At 53.5% G+C, this 17,972-nt stretch overlaps 5 protein-coding genes and 1 non-coding gene across 6 annotated transcripts; 3 read left to right on the forward strand and 3 right to left on the reverse strand.

The window, feature by feature from the left end:
- Positions 1-45: 45 nt before the first annotated feature.
- On the reverse strand, positions 46-4,574 carry AD-6 (catalytic activity protein; the record flags this gene model as incomplete). The annotated part of the gene is made up of 5 exons (XM_040924190.1): positions 46-2,064; positions 2,123-2,451; positions 2,519-3,275; positions 3,448-3,754; positions 3,916-4,574. 5 exons carry the CDS (start codon positions 4,572-4,574, stop codon positions 46-48), a joined length of 4,071 nt encoding a protein of 1,356 aa, XP_040775332.1.
- A 710-nt stretch (positions 4,575-5,284) lies between these two features.
- On the forward strand, positions 5,285-6,005 carry M406DRAFT_322579 (uncharacterized protein; the record flags this gene model as incomplete). Its single annotated transcript, XM_040919655.1, has 2 exons — positions 5,285-5,316; positions 5,396-6,005. A coding segment is annotated over exon 2 (608 nt), but the record flags the coding sequence as incomplete, so codon positions are not given.
- Positions 6,006-6,662: 657 nt separating this feature from the next.
- On the forward strand, positions 6,663-7,340 carry M406DRAFT_258780 (uncharacterized protein; the record flags this gene model as incomplete). The annotated part of the gene is made up of 2 exons (XM_040917253.1): positions 6,663-6,810; positions 6,910-7,340. Coding segments are annotated over 2 exons (579 nt in total), but the record flags the coding sequence as incomplete, so codon positions are not given.
- A 657-nt stretch (positions 7,341-7,997) lies between these two features.
- M406DRAFT_356529 (putative short chain dehydrogenase/ reductase) lies at positions 7,998-9,552 on the forward strand. Its single transcript, XM_040923469.1, has 5 exons — positions 7,998-8,431; positions 8,513-8,824; positions 8,916-9,099; positions 9,188-9,231; positions 9,302-9,552. The coding sequence occupies exons 1-5, from the start codon at positions 8,034-8,036 to the stop codon at positions 9,414-9,416; spliced, it is 1,053 nt and encodes a 350-aa protein (XP_040775335.1). The 5' UTR covers positions 7,998-8,033; the 3' UTR covers positions 9,417-9,552.
- A 511-nt stretch (positions 9,553-10,063) lies between these two features.
- M406DRAFT_t80 lies at positions 10,064-10,162 on the reverse strand. The gene has a single exon. It is a non-coding gene; the product is annotated as a tRNA-Ile (tRNA).
- A 2,750-nt stretch (positions 10,163-12,912) lies between these two features.
- Positions 12,913-16,737, reverse strand: M406DRAFT_107309 (uncharacterized protein; the record flags this gene model as incomplete). Its single annotated transcript, XM_040915231.1, has 8 exons — positions 12,913-13,814; positions 13,888-14,429; positions 14,483-14,958; positions 15,094-15,375; positions 15,436-15,789; positions 15,869-16,432; positions 16,519-16,563; positions 16,632-16,737. 8 exons carry the CDS (start codon positions 16,735-16,737, stop codon positions 13,502-13,504), a joined length of 2,682 nt encoding a protein of 893 aa, XP_040775336.1. The 3' UTR covers positions 12,913-13,501.
- Between the last annotated feature and the right edge of the window lie 1,235 nt (positions 16,738-17,972).

Below are 17,972 nucleotides of genomic sequence, written 5' to 3' on the forward strand. Positions count from 1 at the left end.
ATAATATAAAAATCAAAAACTCCCTTCCCTCCTTTTCAATGGTCCTCAGCCAACCCACTTTCTCGCGTTCCTGAACATCCTCAACCACGGCCCAAACATGCCCCAGCTGTCCACCTCCTCGCGCGGCGCCCAGCTGGCCACATCTGCCATGATGGTTCTCTCCGGATGCGGCATCATGGCCAACACGCGACCGTCCTTACTCCTCACGCCCGCGATACCCTCTGGGCTGCCGTTGGGGTTGAAGGGATACGTCTCGGTCACCTGTCCGTAGTTATCTGTGTACCGCAGCGGGATCAGGCCGTCCTCGTTGCAGGCGTGCAGGGCCCCGCCCACTGGACCGGAAAACTCGGCTCGCCCTTCGCCGTGCGATACGACGATGGGGAGCAGCGAGCCGGACATGCCTGAGAAGAAGATGGACTTCTCGTCGGCGTCGTTGATGGCCACCATGCTGTATCGGCCCTCAAACTGCTGGCTTGTGTTCTCGACGAACGCAGGCCAGTGCTCCGCGCCAGGGATGAGCTCCTTGAGGCGCGAGAGCATCTGGCAGCCGTTGCACACACCCAAGGTGAATGTGTCGGGCCTCTGGAAGAAGGCTTCGAAGGTGCGCCGGGCATTCTCGTGCATCAGGATCGAGTTGGCCCAGCCCTGGCCGGCACCAAGGACGTCACCGTACGAGAAGCCTCCACACGCGGCGAGACCACGGAAGCCATCGAGTGAGAAGCCTGAGAGGATGTCGGTCATGTGAATGTCCACTGCCTCGAAGCCGGCGGCCCGGAAGGCGAAGGCCATCTCGGCGTAGCCGTTCACGCCTTGCTCGCGGAGGATGGCGACGCGAGGACGTTGGGTGACAAGGGATTTGAGTGCAGTAAACGCCGTCGTACCAGTCTCCGCCGGGTCGAATTTGAGTCTGTAGGAGAGTCCTGGGTCCTTCGAGTCGACTATGGATGCAAACTCAGAGTCGGCACATGACGGGTTGTCTCGGAGTTTCTGCATTTCGTAGGAGGTGGCGGACCACCATTGCTGCATCTGTGCGCGGTCCAGGTCCACAAGAGTCGTGGATCCGTGGCGGACAAGAAGCGACTCCTTTGACGTCGCGCGCACGTAGCCGATTTTCTTGAGCAGACCTGGCGGTGGGCCACAAGTAGCAAAGCAACGGCGGAATCTCCTCTCGTCTGACTTGCGAATCTGGAACACGGCACCAAGCTCTTCGTTGAACAACGCCTCTAGGGCGTCAGCGGCTGTGAAGTTCTTGGCAAGCTCATCGATGGAGATGTCTACAGCACAGCGACCAGCGAACATCATCTCCGCAATGGTGGTGAGCAGGCCGCCATCGGAGCGGTCATGATAAGCAAGAACGATGTTCTCCTCATGCAATTGGGACAGAGCATCAAAGTAGTCGACGACGAGCCTGGTATCGCGGACATCTGGTGCCTCGTGGCCGAGCTGTCCCAGCACTTGTGCCAGGGCGGAACCACCCATGGCCTTGTAGCCGCGTGCCAGGTCGACAAAGATCAGGATGGATTCACCCACTTCCTCGACACGTCGAAGCTGCGGTGTCCATGTGCTTCGGACGTCCTCGACTGGGGTAAAAGCCGAGATGACAACAGAAACGGGAGCAGTCACACTCTTCGATTCTCCGCTCTCGTCCTGCCACGAGGCTTTCATGGAGGTTGAATCCTTGCCAACCGGTATGGAGACCTTCAACTCTGGGCAAAGGTCCATGCCGATAGCCTTGACGGCCTCAAACAGGGCAGCTCCCTCACCAGGGTGGTTGACTGCAGCCATCCAGTTGGCAGAGAGCTTGACTCGTCGCAGGTCCCCCCGTACGTCAGCAGCTCCCTTTATGTGAGCAGCGCCGAGGTTCATCAAGCTTTCAACAACAGCCATCCGCGCCGAAGCTCCGGGCGAGATCAAGGCCAGAGTGGGCTTCTCTCCCATTGCCATAGCCTCACCATGGCGGGTCTTCTCATCCACACTGAAGGATCCCAGTGTGACGGCAACATCTGCCACAGGTGTCTGCCAAGGGCCGACGAGCTGGTCTTGCACTGTTAAGCCACCAACAGTCTGCAGGTATATCAGCCATCGACAGTCTCCAATTTGCGCAGAGGGTATCACTACTCACCCGATCGGCGATCGTGATCAAAAACATCTTTGACCCAACGGATGGAAGGGAGAATACGAGTTCAGTAGCCTTAGCAATCATCTCTTTCCTATCCGACAGCCCGTATTTCTCGGTGAGGCTCGCCGCTGCATCAAAAGGAGCCAACGACTTCTTCACAGTCTCGACCACCCGTTCTTGACGACGCCCTGGAGGGAACAAGGCATCCATGGGCAGATCAATTGGCACAGGGTATTCTTTGGATTCTCGGTCGGTCAAGATCAATCTCGCAGTGCCGTTGTCATCTTTGGTGACGACATTACCGACATTTGAGAACCCGCACCGTTCGCGTTCTGGTGTCATTGTCAGCCAAGTAGGAAGGACGGGTGGATGCAGGGAACTCCAAAAATCTTCACGTACCACAGATACTTTGGAATCGGTTGATACTGTCCCTGTTGACCAGCAGCACGTATCTCTCTTGTGCCTCGTTGCACCATACCTGCAGAGGGCTCATGCTGTCGTCGGCACTCTCAACCTGCCGCAGCTCAAATTTGCCGCCAAAGCCCGCATCCTTCACAAGCTCTGGCAGCGCATTCGAAAGACCTCCGGCGCCTACGTCGTGGATCATGGCGATAGGGTTGTTTTGGCCCAATGCGACACAAGTGTTGATGACCATCTGGGCACGGCGCTCCATCTCCGGGTTGCCGCGCTGCACAGAGTCAAAGTCAAGGTCCGCATTGCCGCCCCCGACAGCGCTCGATGCCGCACCACCTCCGAGACCAATCAACATGGCAGGTCCTCCGAGAACAATGACATAAGCGCCGTCATGGACGTCAGACTCGTTTTTGAGAGCATGTTGTGGTCGTACAGAGCCGAGACCGCCAGCAATCATGATGGGCTTGTGGTAGCCTCTCCAGTCAGGGCTGGCATCCTCACCGTTGCCGTTCGTAAGCAGAGTTCTGAACGTGCCGGTCAGACACGGCCGACCGAATTCGTTGTTGAACCGCGCAGAGCCGATCGGTGCCTCCAGCATGATGTCTAGACTGCTGGCATAGTGTCCAGGTCTGCCAATATCGACCTCCCACGGGTCTCGCTTGCCTGGAATGTGCAGGTCCGAGACCCAGAAGCCACACAAGCCAGCCTTTGGTATTGAGCCGCGGCCAACAGCGCCTTCGTCCTAAGGGCGAAGTAGTCAGTGGCTGACACTCACGAGTAGACAGACTATACTGAGAAAGGAGCGATAGGCCAGCGAAACACTTGTTTCACTCAGGCCTTTTCGAACCAGTCTAGCAGGCGGCAGCACATCGGTAGCACAGAATTTATGGAGAAGGAAAAGAGATGTTGCGTACTCTAATCTCGCCACCGGAACCTGTCGCAGCACCCGGGAAGGGAGAGATAGCGGTAGGATGGTTATGTGTCTCCACCTTGATGAGGGGGTGAAGCACCTCGCTGGTGAGCTTCCAAGTGCCGGTGGAGTAGTCCGGAGCCCAGAAATTGGAAATGTCTCCTTGTAGGACGGCCGCGTTGTCGCTGTAGGCAGAGACGGTGTAGTCCGGGGTCTTCTTGTGGGTATTCTTGATCATCTCAAACAGACTCTTGCCCATGGGCTTGCCGTCGATTGTCCAAGCCGCATTGAAGACCTTGTGGCGACAATGCCTGCAGGAGACGAAGAGTCAGAGAAAGAAACATTTAAAGATGCCGAGACAACCAATCGCAGCCGAAGGGTTAGACACTTGTCTACCAATCCTTCTTTTTTCCTTTTCTTGTCTTCTCCGTCATATGAAAAAGGGAAGCACAGCAGCGTGTGGGAGACATACTCCGAGTTGACCTGAGCAAACATGAACAGCTCCACGTCATGGGGTGGCCTGCCGAGCTTGGTGTAGACGTCCACCAGGTATTGCATCTCTTCAGGGCTCAGGGCCAGTCCCATCTTCTGGTTGTATTCCTGCAGCACAGACAGAGGCTCTCCACCATCGGCAAAGATGTCGACAACAACGAGCGGGGCCCGGTCCCCTTCGAGGAACATGGCGTCCAACGACGGCTGCTCGGTCGTAATGGTCTCGGTCATACGATCATGGATGATATCACGGAATGACAAGTCGTCTGGTCCATCGTGGGGTCCCTCAAACTGAATGGTGATCACTCGACCCCGTTCGACGCGGTGGACCTGCTCCTTGAGGCCGCAGACATGGGCGATGCTGGTGGCTTTGGAGCTCCATGGCGATATGTTGCGGGGGGAGATGTAGAGGGTGACACCGTTCTCGGCAGCAAAGGTCAGCTTGGAGGCATCAGAGACCTGGAGCAGCTGCTGGACCTTGTCGAGTCCGGCCTGGCCCTGCTTCAGGTCGATGTAGTACAACCAGTTGCCATGAATGGACTGGGCCTTGACGCTAGCCTGCTTGTTGATGCGGTTCAGAAGCTTTTGTGCTTCTGAGGCCGTGTAGCACGAGCCCCCGATCAGAGTCTCGTGCGGCATATCGAAAAGGTGAGGGACAAAGGTCACAGAGGGGTGAAGTGATGTCGACCAGTAGGGCGTCACCAACCAGAGGCTGGTTGTAGAGGGGATCCCCAAAAATCTTCGAGGGGCTACTGCACGATAAGATTTCTTTATCGCCAGATCGCGGGGCACTAACCCCCCCCCCCCCCTGCCAGCAGCTGCTTGGAGGGGCAGCGTGTCAGGGTCGCGCTGCGCTAAACTCTGCCTGTACATTAAGGGTCCTCCGAGTCTCTCACTCACACCAAGGGTGTAAGCACAGCATCTGGCCAACTTGTTGTTCCTATTCAAAGGCGCCTCGCCATGGCCTGTTACAATAGTACTTAATGCATTGCCTGACTGTTGATCAGCCATAAGCCACTTTCGACCGTTCTCTAACGCCCTCGCAATTATGACATTACGGTTTTAGTCATCTCTCTTAGACTATCAAACTTTGTTGGGTTGTCACCATATTGGGCGGTTGAGGGGGAGAAGCTATCAGAAGGGCTAAGGCATGGGTAGGGCTGGGACCTGGACTCATCAACCCCGCTATAAATGAGCTCATTGAGACTATTATGACATCTGTTTCTCTCTCTCTCTCGGCACCTAGACATGCACTTCTTCTCCCTGAGGTCCTTCAAATATTTACCTCGTCCCCTCACGACACTGAACAGGGGACAATTTGTTCCAACCACAGCTTTCCACACCTTCTCATACTCGCAACCACAAAAGAGACCAACCTCCAGTGAGTGAGCCCCCTCCCTACCCCTCCTTCGCTTCGCAAAGCAGGCAAGCACAGCCCTCTCTAAACCAAAAACCCGCAGCAATGGCGCTCCCTCCTAAGTTCAAGGGCCACCGCCTGCTCTTCTTCAGCGATGACCCGTCGGTCCCAGCCCCAACTGAGACAGCTGCCTTGGAGCCCCTGCATACGATCGAGATATTCCTAGACTATGTGTGCCCTTTTTCAGCCAAGGCATTCAAGACCATTGTCACCTCGGTGGCGCCCCGCATCCGCGCCGACCCCCGCCTGGCCGGCAAGGTGCAGGTCCTCCTGCGGCAGCAGATCCAACCCTGGCACCCGTCTTCGACGCTCGTGCACGAGGCCGCCCTTGCTGTGGAGAGGCTCGCCCCAGACAAGTTCTGGGAATTCAGCGCGGCGCTTTTCGACGACCAGGAGGCCTACTTCGATGTCAACGTCGTCAACGAGACGCGCAACAACACGTACAGGAGACTGGCGAAGCTGGGCGCTAAAAGCGTGGGCGTTAACGAGGAGGAGCTGTACAGCCTGCTCGCCATCCCAGAGAAGGCGGCTGAGGGCGGCAGTCTGAACATTGGCAACCAGGTCACCAACGACTTGAAGATTGTGATCAAGACGGCCAGGCTGGTGGGTGTGCATGTCAGCCCAACGGTCATTTTTGATGGGGTCGTGAACAATGACATCAGCTCAAGCTGGTCGGCAGACCAGTGGCTCGAGTGGCTTGGAAAGAACGTCGCCTAAATTGCTTGTCTATGAGGGTATCTATACGCCGAATCGAGTACTGCAAAAATAAAAATAGTATGCTTTTTCTTTGTTGTGATGATTTTGCAATTATACTCTCATGCAAGAGGCATGTTTTAGTAGAGCCACCCCCCCCCCCCGTGCCAGCAGTGTAAACAAGACCAATAAAGCTCGGACCACCTTTTCTTTCCAATTTCATCAACCTCACATCAGATTGTCGGTGGCTCCTTGGCTTAAATGGAGCAAAAAACCCCCCTTCAACCTAAATATGATAACCTCAATATGGATGCGTCAAGCCCGACTGTCATCATTGGCGGGTCGCAGCATCCTGCAGGCCAGGATCTCTGCCACAAGGTGTTCTGCGACAGCATTGCGCGCCCATGAGCTCTCATCGCAGCTCACGAGGAGAGCCGCCTCGTCAGCGCCAAAACCCAAACCAAAACCTGACCCAACACCGAAAACTAAACCATTCCATGGTATGCAATGTTTAATACATATATATCTTGATATATCCCATTTCTTGTTTTACAGGCTGGTCTCATCACGTAGTGCTGCACAGGCACTTTTGACTGACCATTTCGACAACAGCCCCTAGGCTCATCATCTACCACGCCGGTACGCCGAGGATCTTTGTGCTGGGCGCTCTCAAGATCTCAGCCATCTTCGTTCTCGGCTTCTTCGCCGTCGTGACCATCCCGAGCTATGTGCAGGCTGGCGCCCCATGGTGGCAGACAGCAGGGCGTAAGTGAACCACGTCATGATCCCTCCCCCCTCTACCCCTCCTAGTTTCGTTCAACATAGAGGCCACCTTCAGCTCACCAGCGCTTTCTCCTCTCCAAGTCCTCGCCGCCGGAACCGTTCCCTTCCTGGCCATCTGGCATCTCACCTCGCCCATGGTGATGTGGGTCCACCTGCAGGTCCCGAAGGGCTTCCAGCGCAATCAGTTGGCCGTTGAGAAGTTCGTCAAGCACGTCCCCGCCGACACAGAGGTCACCATTACCACCATGGGAACCATAGGGAAACCCCGCGTCAGCCAGGTGCGCCTCCAGGATCTGCGCTACGAGAGGCGCCGGCTGGGGCTGGTCAACTACGTCCGGGATGTGAGCCGGGAGAATGCGGTGAAGAAGTGGTATCAGTCCGGGGCAGTGGGCGAATTCAAGATCGAGGAAGGGGCGGTTGCGCACAAGAAGTCTCAGCGGCCCTGGATGTGGTATAGTATTATGCAGGGTCTGAGAGAGAAGGAGAGGCGGGAGCTGGGAAGACAACAATAGGCCGCGACACGAGAGAGGGGGTTGTGATGAACATCGACCAGGCACAGGTTCATGCACAGGCACAAAAACATTGAGGAGACAACCTGGAAGGAGCCCATTCTCAAATTGAGAGAAGGTGATGAATTCACTGAGCTCCGACCATCTGTTGAAGATTCGACGCCTCTTAGGACCACGGGCTTCAGTCATCCTGTCTTCAATGCTTTCCAGCTAATTGACAAACAAAACTTCGAGAACACCTCGCTCGGCGTGTAACACCTCTTCTGCGATATAATATTGCTTTTGAGCACGTCACTTACTCCATCCATTGGCTTTTTCACTGCTTGATTGCTTACTCGTCAATCCTCTTCAAGTTGATTTGCTCTTCCTCTTGGCGGCGTAATCCAGCACCTAAAGAACCACTAGCCAATCCCCCAGTCAGGCTGACAACCAAAGGAGTAGCCTTGAGCAATTTGATTGCTTACAAATGTTCCCAACCTTCCCTTCCATTCAACATGCAATCAGAGGGCGCGCCCGAGATGCTAACCCCCAATTTCCATGCAGTCACTCGATTGGCTATTTATTATACATAAAGAGCCTAGCTATACAATCCCTTGGGCTATTCAAGTATTCCCCGCGGTCTTGGACTTTTGCTCCGCATCTATTGCAACTGCTTTCGTCCTTCCGTTGATTGTTACGCCATTAATTCTTTACCAGATGGTGTCACTGTTCCTCGGCAGGCTGCAGGCCAAGATCTGGCCAGAGCCTCTTCCCTCTCCGGGATCCTTTGAGGGCCAAACAGTCCTCGTCACAGGAGCAACGGCTGGTCTTGGTCTGGCTGCGGCAGTGCACTTTGCCAGGCTGGGGGCGCGGGTGATTTTGACGTCCCGGACCGCAGCTCGAGGCGATTGCGCCAGACAGCACGTCGAGGACGCTGCTGGGATTGCTGGCCAAGGCAAGGTCCATGTCGTCGAATTGGATATGACGCGGTACTCCTCGTGTGTGTCGTTCTTGGGCCGGTTGAAGCAGAACGATGCAGCAAAGTCCGGCCTAGACGTAGCTGTTTTGAATGCCGGGGTCATCAATGCCGACTATGTTCGCAGTCCTGAAGGCTGGTGTGTTAATTTTTCCTCTCTCCTTGCTCGCTGTGGAATAAATCTTCTTTAGGGTCCTCATTTGTTCATGCTATGTTCTAGGGAGGAGGCGATCCAAGTGAACACTCTCAGCACTACCCTTCTCGGACTTTTGCTGTTGCCATGGATGAAACAGACTGGTCTGGGTCGAGAAAAGATACCTCATCTGGTTTTTGTCACTTCTCGTGATCATCTGGATCCGGACATTACAACATGGGCGGAGTGGCCAGAGGCTCATGGCGGGATCCTGAGACATCTCAGCGACGCAGAGAACTGGCCCTCTGACTATCTACAGCCAAACTATGCTGCTAGCAAACTCATGCTTACCTACGCCGTGGAAGAGATTTCCAAACGAGCCACCGGACAGGATGGAACGTAAGAAACAACATTTTGTCGCCCATTGTCCCCCGTTGTTCACCACACCTGGGCAACTTGAGCCTTTTGAGCTGATTTCTGGTGTGACCAGGTTGCAAGTCATTGTGAATAGCGTGTGTCCAGGCCTGGTATCCACCGACCTTCCACGTTCTTTAGTTCAAAGATCGTGGAGGGTCAGGGCCTTGGTGTTTATTTATCTAGGCTGCCTGGGCAAATCCGCAGACTACGGTGCTAGGCTCTATGTTAGGGCAGCGCTCACACCGAGAGAAGACCATGTGAGTTTCAATACATTGTCAATACAAAAGCTTGCATCATGACAAGATGTACGCATGCTTCCACTGACGGTTCTGCAATCACGTATAGGGCAAATATATACAATCGCTGTTCTCAGATGAAGAGTACCGCAGGTAGGGCCAAGCTGACACCCCCTCCAGAGACTGAGATCAAACCTGACTAATAACTCTGATGGACTTGAAGAGTGGCGATTCCGAATCTGAAGAGCCAAACTGCCATTAAGGTCAAGGCTCAAGTGTGGAACGAGATCTTGGGAGACCTACTACAGAAGGTCCCTGCTTTGGAAGACTTGCGTTGAACGGTTTGACTCGAGCTCTGCGGACACATTGTGCTATCTCAGATGACTTGCCACCTTTGTCAAATGCGCAGGCTGTCTTCAATCCGGTACGATAGCCAGGCTGGACCACTCAATGCAACAACTGCCAAGTCGTCATAAAGTAGTAACTCGCTTAGCCAGGCGGCCTATGCCACCCTCTCGACCATTATAATTGGGCTGTCTGAATCTTATATGCTCAATCTTAAGCAAGCAATGTGCAGTTCTAATAAGCTTAATTGAGGACTTAATTGAGTACCTTGGGCTGGAAAGTATGTAAATCAGATTAAGCATTCATATGACAGGCCTACACCGCCCTGTGACACCGCAAATGTCTCCAGAGTCAAGAACCTTCTCCCTACACAGCTGATAGCACTACGAAATTATTTCACCTCTGAAAAATAGGAAATAGGAAGAAGGGGGAAAGGAAGCAACAAAAAAACACAAAAAAAACAGGGGGCTATAGAAGGGGCGCAGACGCAATAGACAAGCATATGCACGGCATATACACACTCAAACCCGGCCCCAAAAGGTGCCCTGGTCACCCAAAAGCGCCAAAAGGTCGTCAAAATATACCTCAGCAACTCCCCAAGAAGTACGAAATGATAAACAAAAAGAAACAAAAGGATAGATGGTCCCGGAGAGGATCGAACTCGCGACCTTCGCATCACAGATATTTCCTCGTTGAGGAAGTATTAGTACGACGCTCTAACCAGCTGAGCTACGGGACCAGCTCTGGTTGTTGATTGTTGAGATTTTGTGATTGCAATGGCATCTATGTGTGCAGAATTTGCAACATTCCAGAGCTAAGTGGCTCTGTTGTGGAGCCTCGTTGGTGGGCCTTTGGGTCGTTAAATCGAAAAGGGATACTTGAGTACTTGGAAATTACAGTTCTCTAGTACCATGATATAAACTCTACTATAATAGTAGGATTCTGAATAATACAAAAGATATTAATTGTAGCATATCGTCCCACAATTGACATCTTGGTTGCAAAAAGCACAAAATACAGCAAATTCTTGACGTACCGACACAACGCGAGCACAGTTTAAGTGAGCAGTAGCAGGTCGTGTATCCCACGGTTCCGGCCGTGATCCGACATAGCCTACGTTGCATATATAAATATAGAAATTGTCACATGGCAAGGGAAAGGAAAAAAAAAAAAAAAAGGGCCCAGCAAGACAAGAAAAATAAAGCCTGAACGGACAGAATGTCCAGGGTCCAAAGTTCCCCCACCCATCCCCTCCTTTTTTCTTCCAAGGAACCATGACTCGCTTTATGACAGATACGGCAGGAGAGGTATACCACAACCAGGTCTAGTTATTTGCTTACACAGTATTTTGAGTACTATCGTACGTATGAGCTGGAGCCCAGCCGATCAATCCCTTCTCAGGACGACCACGCCGCTCGTATTTGTACAAAATACGATGTGATATATACCATGCAGATATAGTCAATAGTTTGCTTGGATACAATGAGGATCTGCCGGACCCCTCCGGTATGCGCGCTTTTTCTCTTTCTTCCTTACTTCTTCTTCTACTTCTTCTCGGCCGAGTGGGGTTCTACTTGTTCTAGTGCCCATTAGGACCCTATCTTGGTACCACACCCATTGGAGCTTCTTGATCTGATCCCAAGGAATGATGATGTCGGTGGCGGCTGTGGGTATCTTCGGGCTTTTTTCTTTTCCTTTTCCTGCTTTTCTTCCTTTCTTCTTCTTGTTTATCTGCCTCATATTATCCATCAAATGTTGGAACGTCCAGGGTAGCGGAACTCGCACTCGCTTTCCGGGGTGCTAGGAATACCCCCGAATACGATTGGAGAAATACTCCAGGGACCTAGGCCCGGGGGGAGACAACAGGGCGTGGAACCTGGAGGGGGGGAAGAACGGTCTGCCGGTATTCTGCCAATCCCAGCACTAACAACTGGAACTATGCTACATCACGGTAGATATGCATGCAAGAATATGAACTACCAAAACCTAGGGCAGCCTACAAGATAGAAGATCATCTTCTGTTTTGCCATTCTCGCCTTCGAAGCACACGACTATTGTGTTCTGCCTATCGTTTATCATATGCTCGGCTGTCGCGACGTGATCATGAATTCTCCGGACCGCCGAATTTCATTCCGAGATCATGGGTGGTGGCCCGCTTCCTGGGTACACCCGCTCTCGCCCCAACGACCAATAGTCGATATATAGGGTTCGAGAAGGTGGAATAAAGGGGGGGGGGTGTGGCAAGGTAGATCATACTACGTAGTATCAAGGTGTGATCTGAGATGCGATGAAGAGAGAGAGAGAGAGAGAGAGAGAGAGAGAGAGAGAGAGAGAATGAGAGAGAATGGGGGCGTCCCGATAACGTCAACAACGTGGGAGGCGGGGGGCACGGGTACCATCCACTTTGCCGTCTGTATGTAGTCCAAGTAAGGCTCTAGGCACAAGTGCCGTGTTCTCACTGATACGAATGGGGAGAGAGAGAGGCAAATCCAACGGTCCTCCCTCCCCCGAACCCCACCAAAAAAAAACGCACATATATACCATGACACTATAGGAAAATGCTTCCCCGCCACCTGAGGATCTAGGATCCGCGGAACCAAGCTTGACTACGCGAGATTGGCGAGTGGGTGTCCGTTGAGGGCTCAATATCCTATGATCCACGCAGGGTCCCCTACAATCGAGGACGGGTAAGGTTGTGCGTACCGGCGGGATCGCGGGTGATCATATCTTGGAGAGAGGGGTGTGTGTGTCCCAGGGCCGTTGGGCCTGTCTATAGTGTCGTAATTAACGTGGAGCCGGCCGAGCAATTCGTTCTGTGTGCACATATACCATAGTACATAGCGCATATACCATAGTACATAGAATGTACTTCCAGATGGCTAGAAGATACAAATTGGAATACACCGGGCCCTCTCCCTCCCCTCTCTCTCTCAATAAAAATAAAAACAAGGAACGAGTATGCGAGTCCCTGACTCTGACCCTGGCAATAGCAAGCCTTGTTCTAAGACTAACAACAATATCAGAGTATTGGTAGGGCTTTGCAGGGAAAGAATTTCGCTCTCACAGTGTGCACTGTACCTGTATTACTTTATCCCTCACCGGCGACGGGTCCAAGGGGTCACTTACTATGTATGATACATACCAGGTGAGAGGTATAGATGCCTTAGTGAGTAATCAGAGGTTCGTACTCGTTTGGAATTCACAGTCCGCGAGCACTGACATTTGGTACCATAGTGGGCACAAAGTCTCCTTGCGGTGCGCCGTCCCCTCTGCCCCCCCCCCCCCAAGAGACACCTAAAAACCTTGTTTGGTAATGGTTCAAGATGTCCACAAATACGTACATAGGACCATGCCCACGGGTGTATTTGACTTGATCGACAGGAACGTCTTGGCCAGCAAGGAACCTACCTGCAAGCAAATTGAAGAACATCACGGTTGTTGGAACTGTTGTAGCTTGTCAGGGTAGCGCGTAAGGGCAGCAGCCGTGATGGGAAGAGAAATGGCCGCAATTGTACTGCGGCGCGGTCTTGATATTTTTTGACTCGAACTAGGTCTCCCCCCCCCCCCCCACCGAAATGCGGATAGCCCCAGTCAGTTTTGAGGCCGTTGACATCTTTGCTTCTCCTGTAACGCGATATATGATACATAGTGAAGCAGATAGGCAGATAAGGCGATTAAAGAAGAGCAAGAAGAAAATAACAAGAGACTTGAGGAGGAAAATAAACAAAACATAAACAAAAGAGTTTTGATGGTATCGCGTTTTTCCATGGATCGGATCAAACCGTCCCGTCCGAAACCATGCTCCCACATGCTCGCCCCCAGTACATCCCGGTGGAAGAAAAAGATGAAAAAAAAACAGACAACAACGCCGGAAAACCCATACACCTGCCAATTAGTCTGTATATCCTTTCTGCTCCGCTTCGTGCTCTTCGATTAGCTTTTTTCCCTTTCTTTTTGTTCAATGGTGATCAAATCAGTACCGCGCAACATTACCAGACCATTGATGACAAGGAACAAAGATTGTCACGTGGTCGATAGTTTTCCAAGGTTCATGAGCAGGATATGCTGTTTGCTCGTTTCACCTCCGCGCATCGTAATCCCAACTCCTCTTCAGCCCGCCCTCGTACACACTGGCCACAGATTCTTGCCACATAGTGGGTGTAATAAAGGTCTGGATGGGAGGAGCCGAGTACTGGCTATGCGGCGAGATCTGCTGGGTTGCCGCAGCGGCGGCGACTGAGGGTACCGTAGCATGGACGTGCTGGATGTCCTGGATTGTCGGGACCTCGGCGGCACCTGAATTTGGAAGACTTAGAGAGCTGCTCGAAGGTGGAGCACCCGTTACAGGTGTTGACTGAGCAGATGGCGTACCGAATGAAGAGTTCCATTGACTTGAGGGTAAGGCGTTGTTAGTTGAGACGGGAATCTTCGTTTTGAAGGGGCAGAGGCAGAAAGGTTACTCACTCAAAAATTCGTGTCGGGTTCCAGCCCGTGCTACCATCTGTTGTCATGGACATGGACGGCTGTAGAGACGGGGCTTGGGTAGCACTGGACTGTGCGGCAGCCGAGGTGGCCATCATTGCGAGTGACTGCGCAGCTGGAGAGTCACTCTTCAAGTCCACAGGGCCCGCTGAAATGGGCGGCGTGATTGGATGCTGGCCGGGGTAACTGACTTGGGAATGTTGGACGGCGCCCTGCGTGTCGATCGTCTGCTGCTGACGGTGATCAACAGAAGCCCGCATCGGCCCCCTGCGCGCGTAGTCACCAGGGCTTGTCTGCGCCGGGCTCAGGCGCGTAGTGCTCTGAGGGCTGCCATATGGAAAAGTCGTCCTCAGGACGAAAGGCTTCCTAGTATCGGCTGAGAAAGCCTCGCGGATCGACTCGATCTGTTTCTTCATCTCGGGCATGGTCCACGTGTGTGTGCACTTCTCCAAGAGCCTCATGTGCCGTGTCATATACTCGCGGGCGTCGGTGTTCAGGTCTGGATCAGGTGAGGTGAGGGCAACCTGTGATGCTGGGTCAGGGAGTGCGGTGTGGAGGGTAAGGAATACCGACATACCAGATGCAGCACGATGCAAGACAGGATGCAGTAGAGCGTGAAATGGAGACCTCTCTGCATACACTGGAGGCCATTCAAGCCGTAGGATTGTAGGATGGCTTCTTGCAGGCGGCACAAGTTCTTTGCGGCATTGTAGCACAACAGCATATGGTGTTTCCACTGTCCGTCCATGCTAGACGGGTTAAATTGTTGCAGCTGTGGGCGATGCAGCAGGATGACACTGAGATAGTAGTAACTGTGCATATTTCCGAGGAAGGCAGAGGGTAGCCATGGAGGCGAGCCGTCGGGTGGGTAGTTCACAGCCAGGTCGTTTGGGAGGTCGGTCATCCAGGCTGTGACCTCGGGATTCAGCGAAGCCAGCTCCGGGTCGCCAGTCCAGTCCTTGTGCTTGTGGATGCGTGAATATACCCTGTTCATCCGTGCGATGTTGCGAACAAGCCGAACCATGTAGGTGAAGTTTCGAGTAACCTGGTAATCTGTATCATCGTTCGTCGTATATGGTCGCTGGACATTAAAATCAACCGTGTCCAAGTCTACTGACAAATCTGTCCGGCCTAGCTGGATGTCAGTCATGAAGGCCGCGTTTCTTATCTCAATAAGTCTGCACATACCTTGCGCAGAACCAATCATCGTCTCGCAGACGAATATCGTCTGCCAAATTCTGGTTTTCAGGCCGCAGTCCGCCGGAGACGAGTTGCAGGATCGCCCGGCCTTGTGGTCCTCGTAGTGGTCATCCAGTCCCAGCTCCTTGCCCATCTGAACGCACTGTACGATGCTCATCCAGGAGCGGTAGAAGTACCCACGTCGCGGAGCAGCCTCTCTCGCCTTGAGCATCAGCAGAAGCGCCTGTAAGGTGCTCAACCGAGGTATATCGAGGAAAGAATCGGCGTGTCCTGACCAATGTTAGCATATCGAAAAAGTACATTGAGAAAGAAAATTCAGGTTAGACGCACTTGTCGCTAGAGCTAGCCACTGCTGTCCCTCCCCAGGCTCGTCCATGATCCTTCCTGCTAGCGCAAACATGGCTTCAAGAACCAATGGTGATATTGATTCCCGATCTGTCTGCCACTGCCGGTAGAAGGTGGTCCTGTCCAGTACGGGAATGTATGGATGAACATGAGTGAAGAATGCATCGAAATAGTGTAACGATGTCTCCTCGTCCAGCATCAGCTCTGGTGGTATGCGGACCTTGTGACCAGGACCAGATATGAGAGGAGGCAGTGAAGTTTTGTACTCGTCATCTTCGGGAAGTAGCGGCTCCTCCTCGCCTTGCGTCCTGATCCTTAACTTGTTGTTGAGATATGGTGCTTCAAGAGGATGTCAGAGCCTTGCCAGTCGAGCGAGGGGAAAGAGGGGGGGGGGGGGTGTCAGCCTCAGCAAACTCACCTGTGCCTGCATCGTTCAGCTTCAGGGTGCCGAGGATCTCTGAGAGGTCCTGCGGTCCATAGGTCTCTGAGGTGTACGTCTCTGGGGGCGAATCTGGACGGTTGCCCTGCTGTACGTGTGCATTAGGAAACAAAGAGGGTTGCCCCTGCGGCTGCGATTGTGATGCTGCGAAAGAATTGTCGACGACACCAACGGGGGGTGGTATGGTGGTGTAATGCATTCCAGTGGCCACCGGAGAGTGGTCTGCATACTGCATGGGCTGATAGAGACCAGACGGCCCCGAATAACTCGCTGCTTTGGGCGCATACATGGAGGCAGCGTCCGGGGTTCCAGCCAGCATATGTGGTGGCGGCATGTTCAGAGGCGGGCGAAAGTCGTGAACCCCTACGCTCTCATACTCAGGACGGGTGGGCTCGAAGACCTGAGGCTCAGCCGCGCCGTCGTAGCCATTCGGGCGGACGCAGTGAAGCTTGAGGCGGATGCATGCAGAGCATGGCCAGGTGTTAGTGGTGGCAGCATCACACTTGATCTTCCTCCGTCGGCACCCTTCACATGCTCTCATCACTACAACGCGTTAATTAGTCTCATGCGCAGGCTGGAGGAGGGGAGCTGCCTAAAAAGCTCGGGGTTCGAGTGCATAGCGCACATACCCTTCAGCCTCTTATGGCGATTGTGTTCGTCGACGAAGACATAATCTGCAGAAAGGTTAGAAGCCAGTCAGGACTTTACCCGGGAAGAAGGAGAAGGGAAAAGGAGGGCGCACTCTTCTGAGTCTCCCTCGGCTGGTGGTAGGGCTGGGGCGCAAAGCTGAAGTTGGTCATCTGCGAGCTCTGTGGGAGCAGTCGGCGGACCGACGGGTCGTTGGACATGGTGATGATCGCACGAGCGGTATGCCTAGAAGATCGAGATATCCCAAAGGCGTCTGAACAGGTCGACTGTCGCGTGTGGTTTTCATGCGGCACGGTGGGATAGAAGAGGTGAGATCGAGGGCGGATGAGGCGAGAGGCTCAATTCGAGCACAGCCGCGGTACACAAGAGCTTGCTATATTCAAGCACCGCACTTCAGCTCGGCTCCTCCTCTTGACTGGTTGCGTCGGGCTAGACTCTCGTGCTACCGCAGAACTGAGTCCCAATTCCTTCTTCTCTTTGTCTCTCTCTCTCCCTGTCTGTCTCCCTCTGGTGCTGTGCTGCGATAAGGTTGTTCGAGGCGAGCTTGGTCCGGGTCGCAGTGGATGACGAGGAGATGTGTTTTGAGACTGCTCAATTCTGGCGGTGAGGTGTCCGGAACCCGCAGTCCTGTAGTGGGCAGCAGAAAGATGTGTGCGGCAGAGACAGGACGGGCCCTAAATGTATAGGACTTTCTATGTCAGGGGGGGTGTGGCGGCTGTGGAAGCGTATGCGTGTGAGCGTGTGTAAGGTAGGTGTGCGAGCGAGCGTATGAGTGCGTGTGGGCAGGCTATAGAATAAAATCCGGCAGAAGGTGGTCATGTAAGTAGTATTCTGGAATAATGTACTGGCCCAGTTCACATTCCACGGCACTGGGCGGCGCAGGGCTCCCGGCAAGGCATGGAGGGGAAAGACAAGGCCAGTTGAGTAGAGTTCCAGGGGGGCGGGGGGTGGTGGGTTGGTGGTGGTGCGTGGGCCAGGGGTGGGCAACACAACACAAAGCTGCGAGCGAGAGCCACAGGCAGGACCAGCCGCAGTGGATGCCACTGACTGGGGAGGGATCAGGGGTCCTTAGGGCATGGTGTACCAGGGCCCCAGGGGCGTCCTCGTGGGTAGGCTTGGCCTGGGGCACTAGACTGGGTCGGCCAGGGATTTGTTGATAGCTTGAGGACAGGGGGTCCACAGGTGGGGGGGGGGGGTGGGTTAAGTGCCCTGGCTTTGGGGTACCTCAACTGACTACCAAAACTTGTGTGGTTCTGCTGTTAGCTCTACGTACTGCTACTAACCCGCCCTTACAATGACTGAGCCTGCACCGGATTTTCTCATTGGTTTTCTCTTCTTGTTTCTTTTCCTGCGATGAAGGTTGCTGGATCTAGTCAGGAGAATATTGGAAGCTCGGGCGATCTGGTGCGTGCGGCTGGAGACGGCGTCAGGCATG

This window comes from Cryphonectria parasitica (assembly GCF_011745365.1).
Source record: "Cryphonectria parasitica EP155 unplaced genomic scaffold M406scaffold_5, whole genome shotgun sequence".
NCBI classification, from domain to species: domain Eukaryota; kingdom Fungi; phylum Ascomycota; class Sordariomycetes; order Diaporthales; family Cryphonectriaceae; genus Cryphonectria; species Cryphonectria parasitica.

Coding starts and splice junctions, on each gene's coding strand:
- M406DRAFT_356529 (XM_040923469.1), top strand. CDS start 8,034: ATGGTGTCACTGTTCCTCGGCAGGCTGCAGGCCAAGATCTGGCCAGAG. Junction 9,100..9,187: donor TCACACCGAGAGAAGACCAT/GTGAGTTTCAAT, acceptor AATCACGTATAG/GGCAAATATATACAATCGCT. Junction 9,232..9,301: donor TCAGATGAAGAGTACCGCAG/GTAGGGCCAAGC, acceptor ATGGACTTGAAG/AGTGGCGATTCCGAATCTGA.